The sequence below is a fragment of the Protopterus annectens genome, chromosome 11.part0 (assembly GCF_019279795.1).
Source record: "Protopterus annectens isolate FY-2018-M chromosome 11.part0, PAN1.0, whole genome shotgun sequence".
In the NCBI taxonomy this organism is placed as follows: Eukaryota; Metazoa; Chordata; order Ceratodontiformes; family Protopteridae; genus Protopterus; species Protopterus annectens.
Window position 1 is genome coordinate 1,564,740,387 of NC_056745.1, and position 26,607 is coordinate 1,564,766,993.

General features: G+C 44.8%; 1 protein-coding gene across 1 annotated transcript in view; it reads right to left on the reverse strand.

The window, feature by feature from the left end:
* Window positions 1-26,607, reverse strand: part of UBE2H (ubiquitin conjugating enzyme E2 H) — a 940,085-nt gene that overhangs the window by 38,696 nt on the left and 874,782 nt on the right. The window contains exon 6 of the mRNA XM_044088848.1: window positions 14,199-14,327. Coding sequence (XP_043944783.1) covers window positions 14,199-14,327 — 129 coding nt within the window. The remainder of the gene's footprint in view (window positions 1-14,198; window positions 14,328-26,607) is intronic.

Genomic DNA, 26,607 nt, shown 5'->3' on the forward strand with positions numbered 1-26,607 from the left:
AGGTAGGTGGACAGCCTGATTTAAAGACACTCTAGATACCACCTTAGGCATAAATGTGGGATTTGTTCTCATGGACACTCTATCTTGATGGAAGATCAGGAAGGGTTGCACTGCCATTAATGCCTGTAGTTCAGAGACCCTTCTTGCTGAGGTGATTGCCAGTAGGAAAGCAGTCTTCCAGGATAAGTATTGTAATTCTGCTGTTGCTGCTGGTTCGAAAGGGGGAAGTGTCAATTTTTCTAACACAAAGTTCAAGTCCCATGCTGGCAATGGTGGTTTCCTGGGAGGTTTTACATTTTTAATTCCTCTCAGAAACTGTCTGAGCAGAGGATGAGAGAAGACAGGAGGATCCAAGCTGTATTCTGCTGAAATAGCTGATGCATGTATCTTGATGGAAGAATAGGACAGGCCTGCATGGAAGAGCTCTGCCAAGTACTCCAGGATGTTGGCTATGTTTACTAGTGCCACATCTTCTCCTTTTGCAGTACTCCAAATGAGATATCTTTTCCATTTTGCTGCATAATTCTTTCTTGTTGAAGGTCTACGAGCCTCAAGGATTATGTCTTTAACCATTTGGGATAAATCTGGGTTAATTGTCCTTATGTAATGTTCCTGGCAGTTAGCTGCAGAGTTTTCAGGTTTGGATGCAGGATGTTGTAGTTGTTCTGTGTTAACAGCAATGGAATCAGGGGCAGTGACCATATTTGTTCCCGAGACATGCTCCTCAGCAATGGGTACCAATGTTGTCTTGGCCAGTCTGGAGCTATCAGAATGATCCTTGGACGTTCCTCTTTGATCTTCAAAAGCACCTTGTGCATCAAAGGAAGTGGTGGGAATGCATAAGCTGTCAGGTTTTTCCAACTGAAAGATAGGGAGTCCACCTTCCAAGCAAGTGGGTGGTACGTCCTTGTGCAGAATTTCTTTAGCTGGTGATTGAGTGGGGATGCAAATAAGTCTATTTGTGGTAATCCCCATTCTCTTGTGATGGCTTTGAAGATGTCCGGATGCAGCATCCATTCGTGGGCATCTGTGGTAGTTCTGCTTAAAATGTCTGCCAGAATGTTTTCTTTTCCGGTACAAAAATTGCTTGTAACTGAATGTTGTAGCTCAGAGCCACATCCCATAGGTCCAGTGCCAGCCGGCATAGAGGGTATGAGTGTGTGCCTCCCTGTTTGTTGATGTACCACATAACTGTGGTGTTGTCTGTCCTTATCATCAACTGACCTTCTTGGAGAAATGGTCTGAATGACTGGATTGCCAGTTTTACTGCCAGCATTTCCTTTAGATTTATGTGTAGGCGCAGCTGGTCTTGAGTCCATAAGCCTTGTATGCACTTGTCCAGCATGTGTGCCCCCCCAACCGAGGTCTGAGGCATCTGTCGTGATGGTTTGGCTTGGTTGACTGTTGCAGAAGGGCAATCCTTTGTTTGATTGACAGGCCTGAGGCCACCATAGGAACTCTTGTTTCAGGCATGGGATTATTGGAATTTTGGTTTCTAGGCTGTGCTTGTGTTGGGACCACAAATTCTTTAGGTACCACTGTAGCTTTCTCATATGCAGTCTGGCATGAGGGACCAGAATTATGCAGGATGCCATGAAGCCTAGGGCTTGCAGTACTTTTCTTGCAGTTAGATGGTTCTGCTTTGTTAATGCCAAGAAGTAGAGAGGTAGTTGCTCTTGCTTTTCTGCAGTCAGGAATGCCATTTGTTTTGATGTGTCCAGCTCTGCACCCAGAAAAGTTATTCTTTGGGATGGAGTCAGCCTTGACTTTTTTATATTGACTGTATATCCCAGGGCTTGCAGTAGGTAAATGACTCTTTGTAAGTCTTCTGTTAGTTTGCTTTTGTTGTCCGCTTGAATCAGGCAGTCGTCCAGGTAGGGATAAATTTGGATCCCCTGAAGTCTGCAATGAGCAATTACTGATGCCAGGCATTTCGTGAACACTCTGGGCGCAGTAGATAAGCCAAAGGGCAATGCTGAGAATTGATAATGCTCTGATCCTGCAAGAAATCTGAGGTATCTTCTGCAAATTGGTCGTATGGGGACGTGCAGGTATGCCTCCTTGAGATCTAGAGTTACCAGCCAAGACTCCTTGCCCAGCATGGGAAGAAGCTGCTGTAGGTTAAGCATTTTGAATTTTGGAACAATGAGGAATGTGTTTAAAGCGGACAAGTCGAGAATAGGCCTCCATTTGTTCTCTTTTCTTGGTACCAGGAAGAGTCTGGAGTAAAATCCCTTTCCGTGCTTCATAGATGGTACCTTTTCCACAGCTCTCATTCTTAATAATTGAGATATTTGCTTTAGAGCTTCTGCCCTTTGAGGAGGTGGTAGGTTTGGCATTCCTCTCTTTCCTGGTAGAGTATGGAAATGGAACCTGTAACCTTGGTCTATAGTTTTCAAAATCCATTTTTCCCTTGTGATGCAATGCCAGTTCTTTGAAAATAAGGTTAGCTTTCCGCCTAAGGGTGCTTCCAGTTGTTCCCTGGTTGGCGGTGCCACATCCAAGTCACTGTGATTGTGGTGTTGTAGTGGTGGTGGCTGCGTCTGTGCCTCGCTGGTTGTTACCTTGCCACTGGCGTCCCCTGTAGGCACCCCTGGATTGGTTTCTGCCTCTTGAACGCCTATTCCTGCCTCTCTGTGTCTTAGAGGAGTCTGGAAAGGACCAATTTTTGGAGGGCCAGTTCCTGCTAAACCTTGGAGGTTGAACCTGTAAGAAATCTTTCACTGTTTGTACAGATTTCGCCTTCTCATCCATCTTCTTTAGTACCTGCTGTGCAGGGGAACCAAATAAATTGACCTTGTCCATGGGTGCATCCAAAAGCTTAGATTTGACATGGTCTGGTAATGCCTGCTCTTTCAACCATGCATGTCTCCGGATAACTGTGCCAGTCATGGCTGATCTAAAGGAAGCCTCCAGTGCATTATAGCCACATTTTAAAGAATGGTTACTAACCTGCTGTATGTTATGTACCATTTCCTGAACATATTTTTATCTAGAGATTCTTCAGAGGACAGCTTTTTAGTTAACTGGTCAAGCATAAACTCTTGATATTGAATCATATGGAATTGGCAGTTCAAAGCTCTAGCTGACAAAGTAGCAGAAGTGTAAACTTTTTTACCCCATCTCTCTAAGGATCTGGATTCCCTTTCAGAGGGGAGGGTTTTAGCAGATGTAGTTGCTACAGCCTTAGGACCCTGGGAGATAGTCTCTGGATCTGCAAAGGAGCCTTGTATAAAGGGTGATGAGTGTCGGGGACGCTGTACAACGTATGGGGCTAAGCATGGGGCGGAGGTAATGAATCAGGAGCAGTGCAAGCATCATTAAATGCATCATCTACAACAGAAAGAACTGGAGGTATAGCTAAAGGCCTATGCTGTGGCAAATGTAGAAAGGTTCTAAGCCTTTTCTGGAGTCTGAGAAATCTTGGCCCTGCCACTGAAATTGTTCCCTCATAGCATGCAAGGTTTCCCCAAAGGAAAATTCCTCAGGTGGAGAGGCTGAAGGAATGGACTCTTCAGCATCAGAGTCTTCGTAAGGGGAATAAGGAGCCTCAGGAGGGTCTGTATGTTCTGAGTCATCAGAGGAGTCATCTGTGGATACTGGTTCAGGGGGCTCTGCTCTAGGCCTCTTCTCTGGAGGTGGATGAGAGGCCCTGTCTGGATGAGGCTGGGAGCCACGAATTAAAGAAATGAGATCCTCAGCCAAAGAAAGCATATGGGAACTGGTGCTGGGCCTGTGAGAGGGGTTTAACAGGCACCGTTTTGAAGCTTTAGCTGCTTTAGCCCTGGCAAAGGCCTTAATAGACATGGCTGCAGGAGGCCTAGCAGCTCCACGTGCAGGGGTTGAAATATCCAAGGGAATAGTGTCTGATAATTCCTGAGAAACCGCAACAGAAGGTTGGATTTCAGAAGCCGATTCCACCAGGCTAGAAGAGGCCTCGGTAGAAGGCATGTTTTGGCGGGGAAGAACCGCTTGCTCGGTTTCAGCCGAAACCGAGACACTCGCGGTTGGCTTAACCGCGGTTTCGGCCGAAACCGCGGACCGCGAGTGTCGGTCCTTTTCCCTGCGTTTTTTGGTAATTTGTGAAGTCGGAGGGTCCGACGGCATGATATAAGCAAATTCAGAGCTGAAAAACTGTTCTGCAAATTCTGACCGACGTCTAAGCGTCCGTCGGTTAAAAGAAGCACAGGCTAGACAAGCTGCTACGTCGTGGTCTGGGCCTAAACTAGGTAAGCAGTAAGAGTGGAAATCTTTATGAGGTATTTGTTTCCCACAAGTTAAACAGTTATTCACTTTTTCTGACATCGGCTGAGGCAAGAAAGAGTCCCCAACGGGGTACTTAGCTTTTTAGAAGTCTTCGTAGTAGTATTCGGTATGAAATCTCTGGTTCTGACCAACCGGCACTTGCGAACAGCTTCTGCTTCGGGCGCCACGCGGCAAGAAAGACTGGGGAAGATGGTGTCGGCTGATGCCTTTATACCCGAAAAACTGCAGCTATGACGTCGGGTGAAGTGCGACACCAGCCGAAGCCAGACCCAGACTTTGGAATCCGGCCGACCGAAGGGCTGCCTGACGACAGGACTACCCATTTGTAAGGACTGCAGATGCATCCTTGAAGGAGATCTCCGAAACCCTTCTTGCTGAGGTAATTGCCAACAGGAAAGCTGTCTTCCATGAGAGAAATTGTAAGTCAACTTAAGCTACAGGCTCAAATGGAGGTAGAGTCAGTTTTTCTAGAACAAAATTGAGGTCCCAGGCTGGCACTGGGGCCTTTCTTGGTGGCTTAATGTTCTTGATTCCCCTGAGGAATTGCCTTAGTAAAGGGTGAGAAAAAACAGGAGGATCAGTGTTGTATCTAGCTAAAATAGCAGATGCATGTATCTTTATGGAAGAATATGAGAGACCATTCTTTAACATATCTGTCAAATATTCCAAGATGAGTGGGATGTTCAACAATGATGCATCATGTCCCTTGCTGGTATTCCAATTGCTGAATCTTTTCCACTTTGCTAAGTAAACCTTTCTGGTGGATGGTCTGCGAGCCTCTGTTAGTATCCGCTGAACTTCCTTGGAGAGAGATAAGCTGAATTTATTTATGGGATCTCCCAGGCTGTTAGCTGCAGTGTCTGAAGATTTGGATGCAGTGTTTCGAAATTGTGTTGAGTCAAAAGTAGAGGCCACTGGGGAAGGGCCCACCTCCTGGTGTGACATATGCTCCGTAGTAGTGGGTACCAGTGTTGTCTTGGCCAATCCGGAGCTATTATGATTCCCTTGGGTTTCTCTGCTTTGATCTTTAGTAATACTGAGGTCATCAGTGGCAGAGGTGGGAATGCATAGATTGCTAGGGAGTTCCAGTTGAATGAGAGGGCATCTATTTTCCAAGCTTTTGGATGGTATGTCCTTGTGCAGAATTTTGGTAGAAGATGGTTGAGGTGGGAGGCAAATAGGTCCACTTCTGGCTTTCCCCATGTCGAAGTGAGTTGCCTGAAGGCCTTCGGATGTAACCTCCACTCGTGTGGATCTGTGAAATTCCTGCTTATGCTGTCCGCCAACACATTGTCTTTTCCTGGAATAAACTGGGATTGTAACTGGATGTTTAGGCTCAGTGATTTCTCCCAAAGCTGCATTGTCAGTCTGCAAAGGGGGTAAGAGTGGGTGCCCCCTTGCTTGTTTATGTACCACATCACCGTGGTGTTGTCTGTCCGTATCAGTAAATGGCCTTGCTGGAGTTGGTGTTGAAAGGCCTCGATGGCATGCATTACTGCCAGCATTTCCTTTTGGTTTATATGCAGATGTGTTTCCTTTGGAGACCATTGTCCTTGTATACACCTGCTTTCCATGTGCGCCCCCATCCAAGGTCGGAGGCGTCTGTAGTCATGGTCTGTGTTATCTGTGGTTTTGAATGACATACCTGTGTTTGCCTGGCTCACGAGGCCCACCATAGGAATTCCTTTTGTAGGCATGGAATGAGTGGTATGACTGTCTCCAAGTTGTTGCTGTGTTGAGACCAAATGCTTTTTAGGTACCATTGAAGCTTTCTCATGTGTAGTCTTGCTAATGGAACCAGGAGAATGCAGGATGCCATGTAACCCAGGGCCTGTAGGAATCTCCTTGCAGTCATCTGGGTGAGTTTTGCTAAACCTTTGAAATAATGAGTTAACTTCTCTTGCTTGTCTTCGGTCAGGTAAGCCATCTGAGAGGCTGTGTCTAGTTTGGCTCCTAAGAAGATTATTTGCTGGGATGGCTGCAGTCTTGACTTTTGGAAGGTGACTGTGTATCCCAGAGCTTGAAGTAATCGTATGACATAATCCAGGTTTTTTGTCAACATCAATTTGGCGTCCGCTTGTATGAGGCAGTCGTCCAGGTACGGGTAAATTTGTATCCCCTGGAGCCTGCAATGAGCAATTACTGAAGCCAGGCATTTTGTGAATACTCTGGGCAGTAGATAAGCCAAATGGCAATGCTGAGAATTGATAATGCTCTGGCCCTGCAAGAAATCTGAGGTATCTTCTGCAGCTGTGTCTGATAGGGACATGCAGGTATGCCTCCTTGAGGTCCAGAGTAATCAGCCACGACCCCTTGCCCAGCATGGGAAGGAGTTGCTGTAGAGTCAGCATTTTGAACTTTGGTACTATGAGAAAGGTGTTTAATGCGGACAAGTCCAGTATTGGTCTCCATTGAGATTCTTTTCTTGGAACAAGGAACAGTCTTGAGTAAACCCCCTGGTCTTGTTCTTGTTGTGGAACTCTTTCTATTGCTTTCATCCGAGTCAGCAGAGTGATTTTCTTGATAGCCTCTGCCCTCTGATTTTGTGGTAGGTTTGGCATGCCTTGTTTTCTTGGTAAGGTATGAAAATGAAACCTGTACCCTCGGTCTATAATGTCCAAAATCCATTTGTCCTTTGTCAGTCTGTGCCAGTTTTCTGCAAACAGAGATAACTTCCCGCCCAAGGGAGCTTCTAGTTGTTCCCTGGTAGGCAGTAGTAGAGGAAAGTCATTGAGATTGTGGTTGTGTGGCAGGTGAAACCCCTGCGTCACTTCTTTGGTTTCCTGGCTGCCATTGTCGTCCCCTGTAAGGGCCTCTGTATTGACCTCTTCCTCGGCCACGTCTGTTCTTACCCCTTTGAAACTTTTCTGGATTAGGAAATGACCAGTTTTTTGAAGGCCAATTCCTACTGAATCTGGGGGGTTGAACCTGGAGGAAATCTTTCACTGTCTGAACTGATTTTGCTTTTTCTTCGATGGTCTTTAACACATCCTTGGCATTTGCACCAAAGAGCTTGTTCTTTTCCAAAGGTGCATCCAGAAGTTTTGCTTTTACATGATCTGGTAGAGGTTGATCTTTTAACCAAGCATGTCTGAATGACTGCCCCTGTCATAGCTGCCCTACATGAAGCTTCCAGTGCATCATATCCACACTGCAGGAAGTGATTGCTTACTTGCTGAGTGTTATGTACAGCTTCCTGCAAAGTCTTCCTGTCTAAAGGATCAGGAGTGGCTAATGTTTTTTGTAAATCTTCTAACAGATAATCCTGATATTGTAACATATGAAAAAGGCAATTTAAAGCTCTCATAGATAAGGTAGTGGATGTATAAACCTTTTTGCCCCATCTCTCTAATGACCTAGCTTCCCTGTTGGAGGGCAAAGGATTTTTCGAGGTGGAGGCTGAAACTCCTTTAGGCCCCTGTGAAATAGTTTCCAAATCAGCAGTAAGGGCCCTGAATAAATGGGAATGAGTTTCTGGGACCCTGTAATACCTGTCTGGCTTGGCTGGAGCAGGAGGAAGAGAATCAGGGGTAGCACTAGAGTCAGAATACAAATCATCCAGAACATCAAGTACAGGAGGAATAGCTAAGGGCCTGTGCTGAGGCTTCTTAAGGAAAGTCCTAAGGCGTTTCCTAGAATCGGAATATTCCTGACCTTGCCACTTGAAATGTTCCCTCATGGTGTGCAGAACTTCCCCAAAAGAAATATCCTCAGGAGGGGAGGCCAAGGGGATGGAATCTTCTGCATCCGAGTCCTCATAGGTCTGAAAGAGCTCTTCCTGGCTATCAGAGTGGACAGAGCCCTCAGAATCTTCATCTGAAGGAGTAGGGTCAGAGGGTTCAACCCGGGGCCTTTTATCAGGAGGGGGCTGGGATCCTCTCTCAGGATGGGCCTGCGAACCTTTAATCATGGAAATTAAATCAGCAGCCATGGACATAAATTTGTGTCTCTGGAGTCAGCTGAGGTAAGGATTTAGAAGTAATATGCTTTGTTTTGCTGGCTGCCTTAGCCCTAGTGTAGGCCTTAATGGACATGGCCATAGGGGGCCTGGCAGATCCACGTGCAGGAGTGACCTTGTCTACAGCAATGGTCTCGGGCAATTCCTCGGTTTCGGTATCCGGAGGAAAATCTATAACTGGCGTCGGAGTAATGTCTGGAATCGGAGTCGTCGGTAATGCGGTGTCTTCGGTTCGGAGCGGTGGAGAGACCGTCTCAAAGGGAACCGGGGCACTCGCGGTAGGTTTTGGCGTGGAGTCGGTAGTAGACGCGGGCCGAGGATGTTGGTCCCGGTCTTTTCGCTTTTTGGGAGTTTGCGATGTCGGGAGATCCGACGGCATGGTGTAAGCAAAATTATCGCCGAAGAAATCTTCAGCGAACTCCGCCCGGCGCCTGAGAGTGCGCTTGTTGAAGCGAGCACAGGCTACACAGGCCGAGACGTCATGGTCTGGGCCCAGGCAAGGGAGACAGTAAGAGTGGAAATCCTTATGAGGTATTTGTTTACCACAAGAAATACAATTGTTAACTTTTTCAGTAATTTCTGACATCGGCTGAGGCAAGAAAAGGTCCCCAACGGGGTACTTAGCTTTTTTGATGACTTCGGTATCGTAGAATACAGGAGCTGACCGACCGGCACTTGCGAACTGCTTCTGCTTCGGGCACCGCGCAGCAAGAAAGACTGAAGAAAATGGCGTCGGCTGATGCTTATGTACTCCAGCCGCTCTGACGTCGGAGAGAAATGCGACATCAGCCGACGTCGGACCCAGACTTTGGAATCCGGCCGACCGAGGGCTGCCTGAGGCAGGACAACCCACATGTTATGACTGCAGTTGCATTCTTGAAGGACATCAGATGCTTGGTGCCAGAGCCATGGGATCAAGCTCAATGCAAAGAAATATATAGTTATCCCCTTTGGGAAAAAACATGTATCTGTAAATTACCACATAGGTGACAGTACACTAAACACCGAAAGTGTGATGAGACTTAGGGACACAGGTGGACAGTGGTCTCACCTTCAATAACCACATCTCCACAACAGTGAGGAAATCCTTCTATGTGGCACACCTCATCACCAAGGGATCTTCATCCAATAAAAAGGAAGTCATTGTCCCACTGTACGCATCCCTCATTAGACCTATTATAGAATACAATGCTCCGTTTGGTATGTACCTCTCAAGACATCTACAACACCTGGAAAGGCCGCAGAAATACCTCACTAAAAGAATCACTAAAAGAATCACAGGCCTAAAACTGATGCCCTGTGCTGACAGTCTAAAAAAACTCCATCTATACTCTGTCACATATCTTCTACTCAGAGGCATTCTCTGCTTAACATACAAGGCCATGTCAAACCCAAAGCTGTTGGACATGCTACACTTAAAAGAAATCCCAATCCCTCAGAGACACGGTCCAGGGATCTAAACCTTGTCATCACAATGAACAAAACATGCTGGAGGGATAGGTTCCTGACCCAGAGACTCCCCAGACTCTGGAATAGACTGCCCATACACATCAAGCAGAGCACCTCTTTGGCCCTCTTCAAAAGGAACCTTGATGATTGGATGGGAGACAGGAAATTTACCCCGGGGATCACGTCAGTCGCCTTTGCTAGACAGGGGTCCAGGGAAGTAAATACTGTGGGAAGAAATAGCCAGGGAATTGTTATAGCGAGGCTTCTATAGGCCCTAGGGTCGTATAAAGGATCAGAGAGCCACTGGCAGACTACAGCGACGCTGGGTGAATGTCACAGGAGAGCATCTAAAATGAAGTAGCATCTGCACTTAGTGTCTGAAGCAGCAGCTAACAAATTACAGCAAGGCAGATCCCTTTGACTGAATTTCTTGAGCAACTGCCCGGTTCCAGTACTGCTTGTGAGGTAAAAGAGTGGACCTGCTGAGTGTTTGCTAACCAGATGATTTCCCCAGAATGTATGCTGCTACCAGAAAGCAACCTGAATCTGGAGCCCATTGCCATTACCCAGGGGTTCTTGGGAAAGGAGGGTAAAGACTCTATTCTCCCTATTTGTCGATGTACCATACTACTGTCACTGTTTGGCTGTACCACTATCATTCCTGTTGGTAAGAGGTCCTGAAATTCATGCAACACTACCAGGATTGCTCTCATCTTCAGAATATTCATGTGAAAGTTGGCCAGTGACCTTGGACCATACTCCCCTCAAAATGATGCCCCCACCTCAGGGGGAAGTGCATGTGGTCATGACTAATGTTGCTGGGGAAATAGGACAAACTGTCCCCCCCCGTAAGAAAGGCAAAGTCAAACACCAATTCAAATGATTTCAGTATGACTGAGTTACGTGACTCAAATGATGGAGGACTCATCAGGTTGTGACCAGTGTGTGCAGAGCATTCACTGGAGGGTCTTCATGTGATATCTCACAGCGAGCCATTGCAATTGCTGCTGCCATAAGCCCTAGAACTATAAAATCAGTAGCAGAGATGGATTTTGCCAGTGATAAAGGGCATCTACTGAATGCTGAAGAGACAGCAGCCTTTCCTCGGTGAAGGATACTTGGCAAGAAGTTGCACCTACGTGGCATCTCATAAATGAAATTTATTGGGAAGGCAAAAGCTGTGACTTTTTGATAGTTTACACAAAAAAGTAATCTCTGGCTTTGGCTCTTTGTTCATTGCAGCAAGGAGCCAATTGTCCAAATATATGAAAACATGGACCCCTTTGGTGAAGGTGTGCTGCAACTAATGCCATGCTGGGTGGGGGTTTGGGGGGGCTGTAGTGAGACTGAAGGGAAAAGCTCTAAACTGGATAAGACCGTCTCCTATTCGAAAGCATAGAGACTTCTTGGACTCCGCTGTGATCTTCATGTGAAATTGTCCTAAAAGTCTATGAAGCACATCTATTTTGTCATGTGGCAGTGCAAAATCAATGACACAGTGACCACTCCGAATAGGGCATACTTTACAAAACCATTTAGACCACTGAGATCTAGAATTAGCCTGAGGTCCTCATTCTTTAAACCAAAAAGAATCAAGTAAATTCCTGACTCTGTTCAGGTGAACCCTCCTGGATGGCTCTTTTTTGAAAGAGGAAGGCAACCTCCTGCAGAGCCACTGACCTTTGGAAAGACGGATTGTTGGGTAATTGTGGCTTATGTGGAAATGGTCTCTGGGAAAAGGGTATACAAAAAACTCCCACACTAGACAGCATTTTCCCACCCTGCTAACACCTTGCGAGTTTCTCTTTTGCTGCTGGTCCAAAGAAAAAAGAAACATCAAAGGGGGCATTTCTAAAGGACACTTTGAAATGCTCCTCAAAAATCACACAGATGGAGCCAGCCATGACATCTCTTCATTAGGCCAGTGCCTACCCATTTGAATGTATTACGGTATAACAGCATGGAGAGCTCTGTGATGTTGAATATGGTACTCATGCAATCTGCAGCTATCTGACAGACTCCTAAGTCAAGGGCTCCCAAAAAAATAAATAGCTTGTTTTGCCAGATCCCTCTGAAACTGGTTCATGTGGGTTAAATAATTTAACAAGCTCAGGGCAAATGTGCCAGAGGTGTAAGCATGCTTTCTCATCTTATTACCTTAGACTCCCTATTAGGGGGATAGACAGTGGAGGAGTCACCTGAGAGCTCTCTTTCAGTAGCTGGTGCACTGATCATCAAATCCACAGTACCTTTGAACCAGTACTGCCTATCCATATGTGGCCATAACACCTTACCCGACTTACTGGGATGGCCTGTGCCACATAAGGTTATTGACATGCCCTCCTGAAGACCAAATTTATAAGATGGCCAACATGAGGGAACACCAAAGAGGTAGGAGTAGTGCCACATGCCTCAAAGAGCACCTCCTCATCCCGAGGAGGAGGGCCAGTTGGTAAAGATACTCTCTGCCTTCATTAATTCAATGATTTTGCCAAAAGTAACATCTTCAGGAGTGGACTGGAGAGGAACCTTCTCTTTCATCCAAGTCTGCATCAATGGTTACGAATTCCAAAGAAGCATCTACACATTTCCTTTTACATGTTCTCTTTCAGGCATATGATTCTGCTCTGTTCCTGGGACCTTGATTAATGGGAGCAAGAGGTGATGGGATGGGCACTTAGGGGTGGAGTAGGTGATGATGGAAGTCCTTTTGATCACATGCGTGGGTGGGAGCAATCATTACCTACATGTCCTCAAAGGTGGAACTGGATTCTGTCTGCGGAGATGGCCCAGTCTTCACAGCTGAACCTGGGTGAGACAGAGATGCAAAGTGCCGAAGACTAAAGCCCCATTACTGAAGATCCAGATGGTCATGAGGAGGAGATCAGTACTACAAGCTAGATGGTTTCACATCTGACTCACTTAATACTAGAATGGCTGGCGACAAGCAAATCAGAAGTGAAACCACCAGTACAACAGTAGGAACTGATGGTGAAGAAGAAACAGGATCTGGGCAGGACGCAGGCTCTGAAGGTGCTGGTGCAGAGACCTGCACCGGGGAAGAAGCTAAAAGTGATGGGGGGGCAACCCATTCTGCCATGGTACCAATGGGGGACGTGATGACGCTCAACTCCATCTATGAATTAAGGAAGCCCCTATCAGAGGTTCCCAGTCTGCTTTCAATGTACTTCTGATCAGTCTCACAAACTTCAGAGCAGATGCTGATGGAGGTCTGGAAGGAAAGAAGAGCACTAACTGCCTCTAGGAAGTGTTGTCTACTAGTGGACTTAACCGGGGATTTGTCCTTAATCACAGCTGCTTCTAAGGAAAGGGATTTAGGTTTCAGCACTGAGGAAGGTCAGAATTCATGACTTGATACCAGAGAAGAGGAAGAAGCCTGGTCCTTGTTCTCATGTCTCTTGCTCTCCTTGTCCTTATCTTTGTCTTCCTTCTCAGGCCTAGGTGCTTGGTCAGCAGGAAGAACACCTTTAATGATGAGCTTCGATCTTCTGTCTGAAGATATATTTAGGTATTCATGGCCTAAGTGGACCACACGCATCATATGCATCTTGTGGGAGAAGTTTTTGAGCACTTTTTGTCACCCTGCAGCCTTTCTACTCAGTGCACCATATCCAACACAGGTCTATCAGCTTCTCCTGTGTGCCCTGGACTTGCTTTGAAATAGCTGGGGCCTGCATGGATCCTAAGGGTGTTCTGGGGGGGGGGGGTCTAACAGTCTCCATTCATTTGGGGGATACTCACTTTAACAGCCTTCCCCATTACACCCCCCTCCCAACATGGCATCTATGGTTGCATTTGAGGGGTGAGCATGTAATGGGAATCACATCCTTTCATTATAACATCCCTAGCCCTCACCAGAGATCAGCACAGGAAATGCCCATAGTACTTTTCATTCCTCCCTCCTGCTCTGCTAGTTGAGTGCTCTGCTAATCAAACCTGGGTAGGCTGGGCTGTAGTCATGGTTTAATCCCTCTACGCGACTGGAATGTCACTTACGCCCACGCTTAACTGCATTTTTTAAAGTTTTGTCCATGATAAAGCGAAGTCACAGCAACTGGTAACAGCAGAGTCAGCAACAAGAGCCACTAGCAACATCACAAAAGAATGAGGAATCAAAATAAGCTAAAACTTTTTTAAACTAGAAATGAGCTAAATGAGACATTACGCTAAGCCAAAGAAACAGTGCTATGCAGCCACCTTAGCACAAAAAATACACATTACTTTAGTGATTCTGCCGAGATAAAATATTTAGCATTTTTAATGAACCAGACTGTCTTACAGTCTCTTGCCTACTTAAGGCAATGACTCAAGACAGTACACCTGATGTGATTCATGCAGGTAAGGAGTCATATATTCCATTTCTTTCACATGAACATAAACTATAGACTCCATATGCACTCCTACTATCTGCCAAGTTATTTATTTTTACATATCTTGTACCAAAACCGCAGCATGCTCAAATGCAGTTTTGCTCCTGCCAGAAGCATGACCTTTGTTCAATTACCTTTTATTTTCTGTTTGTATTCTTCTGGCCGATGAAGATACATTGCTGCTGCATCGCCATTTAGAGGGTCTATGGGATTAGGGTAAGCCAACAGTTGAGGCAGGAATGATTCAAATATGTTGGTAAGATCTGTAAAATAAACATTATTACTAAAACAAAGCACTCAAATCTCCAACACAATTATATTTGCAGTATAACAAAACTATGAAGTTTTTCAAAATAAACTAATACCTAAATGAGACACAAAATAATGAAATATGTCAAAGAACCTCTGTATTTACTGGTACACTGTGGGTACACTTTACACATATGGCAAGGGAGATCCTGAAGAATCCTAAAGGACATGTCTCAGTGGGAGTGGAGGTTAGCTAACCATGTTATACCCATGTTAGAAAGTGACATGCTAGAACCTTGTACATCCCCCATCCAGTCCTGCTTTTGTTATATCCTCCAGCAGATTCTTTATAATTCTGTGTGCCCTTACCCCTCCAATGGATTTGTTTGCTTTTGGTGAAAGGTTACTTTCCACAGACAGAGACTTGGGCTCTGTGCCATGGTGTTTCAAATTTCCAAGCAAGATGTAAGTGCAATGTAGCAGAAGAATACAAACAGTAAAAGGGAAGTAGCTTCTTTACAACACTTATAAAAAGTAGACTTACTCCAAGAAAGCAAGAAACACACATTATTAAAATACAGCCATTCAAAAAATTTTGTAATGGGACAAAGACTCTCAACACAATATCCTTCACAGAACATAATAAAATCTTGACTTCACATGCATCTCAAATTCATTACTTCCTCAACAAGGATATTCAGCAAAAATTTACAAGTCTATCCTTACAGAATGGAAAGTACTCTGCAAGATTATGCTGGCATGGCTGTGGCCAGATGAGGATTTGGCTGCATGTCTGGTGGACCTGTCCAAGAATCTACCAATGGTGGGAGGAAAAACAAAAGAGAGAACTGACTGGAATTACATCAAAAAGGTCAATAGAAAGTGACTTTCTATAACAGAGTTTATGCAAAGTGAACGAAAAATGTTCAAATTGCAAGCTGTATTACTATCTTCAATTTAGTAACAAAAGCATCCATATTAGAAGGTTGTAATCAGCCTTCAGAAGAAAACTTGGTTTACCGCATATTTCTGTATATGTATTAGTATTAGGGATTACAGAATGGGTAAACTGTACGATTATACCACTTCGAGGGTGTTATTTTCACAGTAAAACACCCTGGAGAGCATTAAGGCAGAGTGATGTCAGGCCTCAGAATAACCCTGAGTGTAAGTCATTTCCACAATAATGTGCATCGTGTTAGGCATTATTACTTGCATACAACTTAAATTCTATTCTGAATACTATAAAGTACAGTTTTGTACCTACCATAAATGTAGATGTCCGACAGGTATGCATCTGCAGTCATAACATATGGGTTGTCCTGCCTCAGGCAGCCCTTCGGTCGTCCGGATTCCAAAGTCTGGGTCTGGCCTCGGCTGATGTTGCACTTTCCCCGACATCAGAGCGTCTGGGGTATAAAAGCATCAGCCGACACCATTTTCCTCAGTGTTTCTTGCCCCAGATGCCAGGTGCCCTCTAGGAAGGCCAAATTTGGAGGAATGCAGTAAAATTCCAAACATTTTCCAAAAAATATATACATATATATACAAACAAATACACCATAATAGATCCCCCAGCTAGCTAATGGAGGTAAGTACCCTAAGAATACCACAGAGGGGAAGGAGGGAGGGTAACCCTGACTGCAGATGCATACCTATCGGACATCTACATTTATGGTAGGTACAAAACTGTACTATGTCCTTCAAGGATGCATCTGCAGTCATAACATATGGGTAGAATACCATAGCCATTCTGGGGGAGGAGGTACTAAGAAAAAGATAGTGTAGTTAATATCCCCTGCAGGACTGCAGTAGCAAAACCTGCTCTGGATCTGGAGTATAAAGGTAAATTGTAATGTTTGGCAAATGTATGCATGGGGCTCCATGTAGCAGCTTCTAAAATGTCCTTGGTCGCCACCCCTCTTAGGAAGGCTGTAGTGGTGGCCGTGGCCCTTGTGGAATGAGGCCTGATGTTTGCAGGAACTGTCTTTCCATGAAAGGAGTAACAAAAGCAAATGCAATTTCCTATCCATTTTGAAATTGTCTGTTTGGAAATTGCTATTCCTTGTACCCCAGCTGCATATGCTACAAGGAGTTGGTCAGTCTTTCTGCTACTTTTAGTTCTGTCCAAGTAGTAGCGTAGTTGTCTGTGTATATCCAGGGTGTGTTGAAGTCTTTCCCCTCTATTCTGTGGATTTGGGAAGAAAGTAGGCAAGTGAATAGCTTGGTTCAGGGATACCCTAAATACCACCTTTGGCATAAAAGTAGGATTGGTTCTTAGTGAAACTCTGTCCTGATGAAAGATAAGAAATGGCTGTACTACCATTAAAGCTTGTAACTCAGATACTCTTCTTGCTGAAGTTATGGCCAGAAGGAATGCAGTTTTCCAAGACAGAAACTGTAGATCCGCCGATGCTGCTGGTTCAAAGGGAGGAAGTGTTAGTTTCTCCAGCACAAAGTTGAGATCCCAAGCAGGTAAAGGGGGTTTTCTTGGGGGATTGATGTTTTTGATCCCTCTCAGAAATTTCCTGAGGAGAGGGTGCGAGAAGATAGGTGGATTCACATTGTATTCTGCTGAAATTGCTGAGGCATGAATCTTAATGGAAGAATAGGACAGGCCATTGTGGAACAATTCTGCTAAGTATTCCAGAATATGTGTCATGCTTGCCACTGTCACATCTAAGCCTTTTGTTGTGTTCCAAATGAGAAATCTTTTCCATTTAGCTGAGTATGTCTTCCTTGTGGAAGGCCTGCGAGCTTCCATAATAATGTCCTTTACTCTCTGTGATAAAATATTTTGAGGGAGAGTTAAGGAATTTTCCAGGCAGTTAGCTGCAATGTTTTTAAGTTGGGATGCATTATCTTGAATTTGTTCTGCGTCAGAAGAAGAGGCCATAGGGGGAGAGGCCATGGTTTCGCCTGTGACATGCTCCTCAATAATGGATACCAGTGCTGCCTTGGCCAGTCTGGTGCTATCAGAATCACTCTTGGTTGTTCCGCCCTGATCTTCAGTAAAACCTTGGACATTAATGGGAGAGGTGGAAAGGCATATACTTTTAGAGCTTTCCAGCTGAAAGAGAGGGAGTCCACCCTCCAAGCTTGTGGGTGGTAGGTTCTTGAGCAGAATGTCTTCAGTTGATGGTTGAGGGGGGAGGCGAACAGATCTATCTCCGGCTTTCCCCATGCTTTTGTTATGAGTTGGAAGATGTCTGGGTGCAGTATCCATTCATGTGCATCCATGGTGGTTCTGCTTAGGCTGTCTGCCAGTGTATTTTCTTTTCCTGGCACGAACTGGGACTGTAGTTGGATATTGAGTTTCAGGCATAGTTCCCATAGATTCATAGTCAGCCTGCATAGAGGGTAGGAGTGTGTGCCTCCCTGCTTGTTTATGTACCACATGACCGTGGTGTTGTCTGTCCTTATTAACAGGTGGCCTTGATGCAGGAAAGGTTTGAAGGCCTCGATTGCGTGTATCACTGCTAGCATTTCCTTTTGGTTTATGTGCATGCGCAGCTGTGCTTGGGACCATAGGCCTTGGATACATTTGCCCTCCATGTGTGCTCCCCATCCTCGGTCTGAAGCGTCCGTGGTGATGGTTTGTTTTGTTTTTGGTTTGTTGAAAGGCAACCCTCTGTTGGACTGGCAGGCTTGAGCCCACCACAGGAATTCCTTTTGAAGGCAAGGAATGATTGGTATCAAAGTTTCCAAACTGTGACTGTGCTGAGACCATACACTCCTTAGGTACCATTGTAATTTTCTCATATGCAGCCTGGCCTGTGGTATCAGAATTATACAGGATGCCATGTAACCCAGGGCCTGCAGGATTTTCCTTGCAGTTAGCTGAGTTTGTCTTGTCAGATTCATGAAGTAGTCCGGAAGTTGTTTTTGTTTTTCTTCTGTGAGAAAGGCCATTTGGGTGGTTGTGTCCAGATCTGCACCCAAAAAGGTTATCCTTTGGGATGGAACAAGTCTTGATTTTTGGATGTTGACTGTGTATCCCAAGGCCTGTAGTAGGTGGATGGCATAGGCCAAGTCCTTTATCAAATTCTTCTTGTTGTCCGCTTGTATTAGGCAGTCGTCCAGATATGGGTAGATTTGAATCCCCTGAAGTCTGCAGTGTGCAATTACTGATGCCAGGCATTTCGTGAATACTCTGGGCGCAGTAGATAAGCCAAAGGGCAATGCTGAGAATTGATAATGCTCTGATCCTGCAAGAAATCTGAGGTGTCGTCTGCAACTTGGTCGAATAGGGACATGCAGGTATGCCTCCTTGAGATCTAGAGTCACCAGCCAAGACTCCTTGCCCAGCATGGGAAGAAGTTGCTGAAGGGTCAGCATCTTGAATTTTGGCACAATGTGGTAAGTATTCAGTGCGGACAGGTCGAGAATAGGCCTCCATTGATTTTCTTTTCTTGGGACAAGGAATAGTCTGGAGTAAAATCCTTGGCCTTGTTCTGAAAGTGGTACCTTTTCTATGGCTTTCATTTGAAGTAAGTTGTTGATCTGCTTTAAAGCCTCTGCCCTCTGATTTGGTGGCAGGTTTGGCATTCCATTTCTTCTTGGCAAAGTGTGGAAGTGGAACCTGTATCCTTTGTCTATTATTTGCAGTGTCCATGTGTCCCTTGTAATATAATGCCAGTTTTTTGAGAATAAAGCAAGCTTTCCGCCCAAGGGTGCTTTCAATTGAGCCCTGGTAGGCGGAATCAGAGTAAAGTCATTGAGTCTGCCCTTGTGTAGAAGTTGTTGTTGCTGTTGCTGCACTACCTCTCTGGTTGGTAGGCTGCCACTGACGGCCTCTGTAGGAGCCCCTAGATTGCCCTCTACCTCTGGGGCGCCTGTTCCTGCCTCTCTGGGCTCTGTCCGAGTCTGGAAAGGACCAATTCTTAGTAGGCCAGTTTCTGCTGAATCTCGGTGGTTGTACTTGCAGAAAGTCCTTAACTGTTTGCACAGATTTTGCCTTTTCTTCAAACTTTTTTAAGACCTCCTGAGCCGAGGAGCCAAATAATTTTTGTTTTTCCATTGGAGCATCCAGGAGTTTAGCTTTAACATGGTCTGGCAAATATTGTTCCTTCAGCCAGGCATTCCTGCGAATAACTGCCCCAGTCATACCTGACCTACATGAAGCCTCCAGTGCATCACAACCACACTTTAAGAAATGATTACTAACCTGCTGTGAGTTATGTACCAAATCCCGAAGGGATTTACAGTCAAGGGGTTCAGAAGAAGAAAGCTTCTTATTCAGTTCATCTAACAAATACTCTTGGCACTGTATCATATGAAATTGACAATTTAATGCCCTGACAGAAAGAGTTGCAGAAGTATATACCTTCTTTCCCCATCTTTCTAAAGCTCTAGACTCTCTTTCAGAAGGTAGAGGATTTTTGGCAGTGTCAGCTGCAACCCCTTTAGGGCCCTGAGAAATAGTATCTGGGTCTGCGGAATGGGCCTTATACAGATGAAAATGAGAATCCGGGACCCTGTAGTATCTATCAGATTTGGCAGGTGCCAGAGGGAGAGTATCAGGGGCTGTACTAACATCATTGTACACATCATCAATTACATTCAAAACAGGAGGTATAGCTAAGGGCCTATGTTGAGGCAAATGCAAGAAGGTCCTTAATCTCTTTCTAGAATCAGAGAATTCCTGACCCTGCCATTGGAAATGCTCTCTCATGGAGTGTAGAGTCTTACCAAAAGAAAACTCTTCAGGAGGGGAGGCCCAAGGGATAGATTCTTCAGCATCAGAATCCTCATAGGGCGAATAAGCCTCCTCCTGGTGATCTGACAAGTCAGATCCATCCGTGGACTCATCTGAAGAGTGTGGGTCAGAGGGCTCAGTCCTGGGCCTTTTGTCTGGTGGTGGGTGAGAGGCCCTGTCCGGGTGAGGTTGAGAACCTCTAATTAAAGAAATAAGATCCTCTGCAAGGCTGAGGATCTGAGAACTGGAAGAAGGCCTCTGGGAGATAGGCTTGGGAGGCAAAGCTTTAGAAAGTTTAGCAGCTTTAGCCCTGGAAAAGGCCTTAATGGACATGGAAGCAGAGGGTCTAGCTGCCCCACGTGCAGGAGTAGATTTGTCCAAAGGTATGGTGTCGGACATTTCCTGGACACTGGTTTCGGTAGGTAGCTCAGAAGCCGACTCAGCCGGGGCCTCCAGGGCCGCGGTGGTCGGTTGAGTGGATTCGGATGAAGAAAGCTCCGAGGACTCTGTTTCGGCCGAAACCGAGACACTCGCGGAAGGCCTTACTGTGGTTTCAGCCCAAACCGCGGGCCGCGAGTGTCGGTCCTTGTCCTTCCGTTTTTTCATCAAATGCGATGTCGGAGTCTCCAACGGCATTTTATATGCAAAATTAGCCCCAAAAAATTCCCCTGCAAACTCCGACCGACGTCTAAGAGTTCGTCGGTTGAAGGAAGCACAGGCTGAACAAGCCGAGACGTCGTGGTCTGGGCCTAAGCAAGGGAGGCAGTAGGAGTGGAAATCCTTATGAGGTATTTGTTTCCCACAAGTTAAACAATTATTTACTTTATCTGACATCGGCTGAGGCAAGAAAGAGTCCCCAACGGGGTACTTAGCTTTTTCGAAGTCTTCGGTAGCTGAATCACAGGATCTGACCGACCGGCACTTGCGAACTGCTTCTGCTTCGGGCACCGCACGGCAAGAAAGACAGAGGAAAATGGCGTCGGCTGATGCTTTTATACCCCAGTTGCTCTGACGTCGGGGAAAGTGCGACATCAGCCGAGGCCAGACCCAGACTTTGGAATCCGGCCGACCAAAGGGCTGCCTGAGGCAGGACAACCCATATGTTATGACTGCAGATGCATCCTTGAAGGACATCTTGCATTATATTATGGGGAAACTCCTTGGAAAAAGGATAACTAAATAAAAAAATAAAAAGGTAAGTGAGAAAAGGTCATGCTTCTCTTGAAGCCAGACATGTACATCCCTAGGATTTGATTCCCTCAGCTTCCTTCTGCCTACTGTCCAAATCTGACCAAGTTGCAGAGACAGTGCACTAAGGAAATCCAGTATTGCAAACCTCCCTTACTGCAAACGGTCTCCTGCTTATTTTCCCAGAGCTAATACCTGCATGGCACCCTAGCCAAACTCTGAAGGGGTCTGAAGTTAATCCTGCTCTGTCCTTGGCAGGTAAGAGATTTGTTTTACTGTTCTGTACTTCATTTAACTTTAGTGCTACAGCTTTTCTTTTGTTTTATTGGTTGATTTTGCATTTAAATCATTCCAAAGGTCCCCAATACTTAAAATACCTTAATAAGGCAATTTCAAGTTTTGTTGTAGCATTACACTCTTTAGCAATCTTTCTTGCTGTTATTACATCAAGAGGTTAGCAGTGTCTTGTACAGACACAAACATTCAGGAAAGTAATTTTTTTCTATAAAACTTCCCTTAGAAATGAAATTGGTAACTTGGTGAGGCTAAAACAAAGCTGGTGTGTGGAAACAAGCTTACAGCCCGGCTAGTTTGCAAATTAAACAGCACTACTGTCAAATCTTAGCACAATCTAACTTGGTGTAGTGCCAAACTCCAGAGACCACCCAAGGAGACCTCTGTACAACCCAATCCACGACTTACAGTAGCCCACCCAAACAGGTCCAGACAACATGGATATGCATTTTCCAAATGTCTCTGTAGCCAGCTTGGTAGATATGGGCATCCTGAGACAATGTACAATTGTCTCATGTTCACAGACTACCGTTTAATTCTTAAAAAAAAATAAACAGTATGCAAGGGATGAACAAACAATTTCACTGGAGGCAAAAATCTCACAAACAAGGTTGTCAAGAACACATGCACCAGATCCACCACACAGTTTTCACCATATACATAGACCAACCTATGCTGAGGCACTAAAAAGCAATCTTCTCAAACCTCAAAGACCAAATAAGCTTATAAACAGTAAAGTCTATCATCAGCAATCCCTAAAGCACTCACCAAAAGCAACACCAAACACCACACATACTCCTACACCTAGTGAAGCCCCAAGAGCAAAGCCCTCAAGACAAGTCAACACATTACCTAAGACTCTTGTCATAGGGACTCCACTGTATGACACACAGATTCCCAACTTACCACACTGAACAAGATAACGGTTAGCTGCTTATCTGCAGCGCAGCTCTGACAAGTTACTCACGCACTCAAATCACTACACCACAGGTACCAGTATGATTCCATCACAGTCCATGTGGGAGTTAATGGCCTTAGACACACTTCCCTGGACTGTATGAACAGTGAAATGGTTGATCTCTCCGCATTCTACCTTCACCAAGGATGATGCCACAGTACAAACAAATGATGGTGGACTTCAATAAATTGGCTTAGTTTCTAGTGTCTTTCCATGGGGGATTCAATATCTGTCAGCATTTGAGGACATGGCTAACACACAACATTGCTTTGCAAAGGATGGTCTGCAACCATCTTCCCAGGCTTCTGAACATTGGCTAAAACTTAGAGCCTTTTTAGGCAATGCCAAACTGACAAACCTAACATAGCAAATAAAACCCAAAGAAACCTAAAGGTGTTACTGCTCAATGCTAGGAACCTCCTCACTAGGGCTACCAACAATCCAAGATTCACCTGGAAAGTCCAGGAATTGACTGTCATCCAGTGTCCAAATTAGGATGAGATTTGCCTAGTAATTTGGTCCTATATTGCAATAATTAATGTTACCATACTGGTGATGGTTGGTAACTTCTACTTAGAATCTTTGGAGGGTATAAGTTGGCAGTTCATAGTCCCCAACCTTCCATCTCCAAAATGAGGTACGTTACCTCTCATAATGTGGAACAAATGGGTAAAATGAATGTGGAACACTTACAAACAACTTCAACTATGAAGCTCACACAGAGAAAAGGCATTACTTTATGCTTATAAAAGGTGTTTTTATTAATTAATGACTCAGTATTAAAATTATCAGGGAACTCAGTTTAAAAAAGTTCTAACACTGAATGCGGGAGCCTTTCAATGTGGAACTGAGAGAAACATGAACTTAATACTCAAAATGAGTAACGTCCCTCGTAATAAGGTACAATTGACAGGTACGAGTTCAGTCACCAGTATGATCAGTGTAGAAGTAAGACACAGTCATACAATTTCTCTCAAACACAGAGCCGCAGAGAGAAAATGTTTGATGTCACAGCGTCAGACAGCCCAGTTACAAAAGGATGTCAGTTTCTTTCCAGGACTAGGTGATTGCCGGACTAATGTTTTTGGTAAGCATAGCCGGGAGCTGCTAGACAAGTGTGGGCTGCTGAGTACTGGTTAAGTGCATGCAGGTGTAATAGAAAATGATTCTATCAGTGGAGATTTTTTTTGTGATTAAGACCCCGCACTGAGCATTATATTTATGTTGACAGCTATAAAGTGAAACATAACATGAGGCAACACCAGGTAAATGAATCCTATAAATTAAATGCTGCACTTGTTTAAATTCCATGATCGGCCTACTGTATAAATAGTGCTGGTCATATTTTAAAATATTAGAGAAAAAAATTACATTGTAGATTTTAAGATGGATAGTTGGGAGACAACGATACTCTTGATCCACAGTTTGAAAAGTAATGAATAAAACATTATGTTTGGGGGGGACTTCAGAAACTACTTCACCTGTTATTGTAATGCTTGCAATGTTAGTCTTGAAATGTAGTTCAAGAATGGTATGGCGCTCAAACACTTGGGTTATATTTTACACCAGTGTTGTACTTGGACTGTTTGATATCATCTTCATACTAAATGTTGCAAAAAGAGACAGTCGACTAAAATGTTTAAAGTGCATTCAGTGACTTTGAACTGTCATGGTGATTCATATGTGTGGGATGGTTTGCTGCTTGCTTAGAATCATGAAACACCCTTTGACCTGTGCACATATAAGAGATAAGGTGATAACTACGATAATATAGTGTCCCTTTCCTGGTATTTGCATACCTGCTCTTTTCTTTCTCCCTTGTCCGTAAAACATATTTGAATACTGAGATTTGTTGAGTATTGTGAGAGTCGAAAGTCAGTGTGTGTGGTTTAAAAAGACTATGTTCCTTTTAATTACTTTATCTTAGCCTATTTGCCTGTTTTACTACAGGACCAGGACATTGTCATATCTAGGCTACTTGCTTGATGACTGATTTATATGCTTACTTAGCCCTTAAGGACGTTTGACGGTAAAAACACGTCTACTTGTCACTAGATGCTAGTACCCATTAATTATGGCATTGTGTTTGAAATTTAGTGAACACTTTAGTAATAGTAACAAATCCAAATACTGGATGTGGATAATTCTGATTCACATAAAACGGACACTCCTAAGAGAAAGAACAGAAGGCCGTGTGTTTTCAAGCAAGAGTGGATCACCAACAAGGATTTTTCATGGTTATCGAAAAATGATGATCACACAGCAAACTGCACACAGAGTCGACAGTCCTTTGCTGTCAAATACGAGGGGAAGAAGGCTGTTACAACACATGCAGAGTCCTCCAACTACAAGAATGTGGTAATGACACAAAAGCATTCTCAAGCAATTTGTATTTTTGTTCGAAAAAATACACAGGAAGACAGAATTACTGCACCAGAACTTACTATGTATCATGGTGATGTTCATCGTGCATACACAGCTGCAGTCATAACAGATGGGTTCTCCTGCCGTCAGGCGGGTCCTCGGTCGGCCGAATTCCAAAGTCTAGGTCCAGCGTCGGTTGTCATCGCTTCTTCCCTGACGTCAGTGCAACAGGGGTATAAAAGAACCAGTCGACGCCATTTTCTTCAGTCTTTCTTGCCGCGCGGTGCTCGAAGCAGAAGCAGTTCGCAAGTGCCGGTCGGCCAGCTCCTGAAATTACGAAAATTTTGCAACCGAAGTCTTCTTGTAAGCTAAGTACCCCGTTGGGGAAACTTTTCTTGCCTCAGACCAATGTCAGAAAAAGTTAATAATTGTATTTCATGTGGGAAGCAAATACCGCACAAGGATTCTCATTCCCTCTGCATTCCTTGCTTAGGCCCAGACCACGACGTCTCGGTCTGTCGTTTTTGTGCTACATTCAACAAACGCACCATTAAGCGTCGGGCGGAGTTCGCCCAGCACTATTTTGGCAAAAAATGTAACTATATTATGTCGTTGGATACTCCGACTCCAGTTTTGTCTAAAAAACGCAAAGATAAGGACCGACACACGAGGTCCGCGGCCTCTACAGACACCACGCCAGTGCCGACTACAGGTGGTCCGGTTCTCAGCGAGGCCTCGCAGCCTGCCTACCGGCGACACTTCATTGGCGGTGTCTTCTGTGCCAGGTCGCAGGCTCAACGCCACACCCGACTACAGATACCGAAGCCACTCTTGGTGGTGAAACTCAAAATGTAGACAGGTCTGCCTCCTCTCAAGGTGTCTTCAGAACTTCCTCTTCTTTTTCCATCAAGGCTTTCACTAAGTCTAAAGCAGCCATGCATTCTAAGAGACTAGCTACACAGGGTCCTTCTCCAGGGCCCCATGCCTAAAAAAACAGATGCTTAAAATGGCTGAGGATTTAATTTTGAAGGAGTTGCAGGATTTGATGCATAGTGCAGAACAAGTGGGTAAACATACCTTGCAATGTGGTTTTGATGCTCTAGAGGCCTCATGTAGAGCTGCTGTTACAGGATCAGTCATACGTAGACATGCCTGGCTCAAGGAGCAAACCTTACCAGATCATGTCAAAGCTAAATTACTAGATGCCCCTCTACAAAATTATGTATTATTTGGTGTTAAAGCTGAGGAGGTATTAAAGAAAATGGAAGAAAAAGCTAAATCAATGCAAACAGTGAAAGATTTTCTACAGGTACAGCCTCCACGTTTCAGTAGAAATTGGCCTTCCAAAAATTGGTCCTTTCCAGCCACAGACAGACCTCAAAGAGGTAGATACAGGTGCCCGAGGGGTAGAGGGCAATCTCAAGGATCGTTTAGAGGCAGACAATGGCAAGCTCCTACACAAAGAGGTGGTGAAGATAGTTCGCAGCCATTCAGAAAGCAAGCCCAATGACTTTCCCCTTTGCATGCCAAGCAATGCTCAAATGGCAGCACCCTTAGGCAGAAAATTAGAAGTTATGTACTCACCATAACGTTCCATCTGAGTAGGTGTATTCATTTGTCTGCAACCTGTGGGTTATGGATCCGATATCGGATCCGAACCGGCATGGTTTACCAGCTATGGATCCAAGCTCTCAGCTCCTCCCCTCACCCATAATACCCTGCTCTACCCTCATGACCTCAGATCGAGTTTGCCAACAGCAAGAACACCCTAAAAAGGGTAACACATAATATG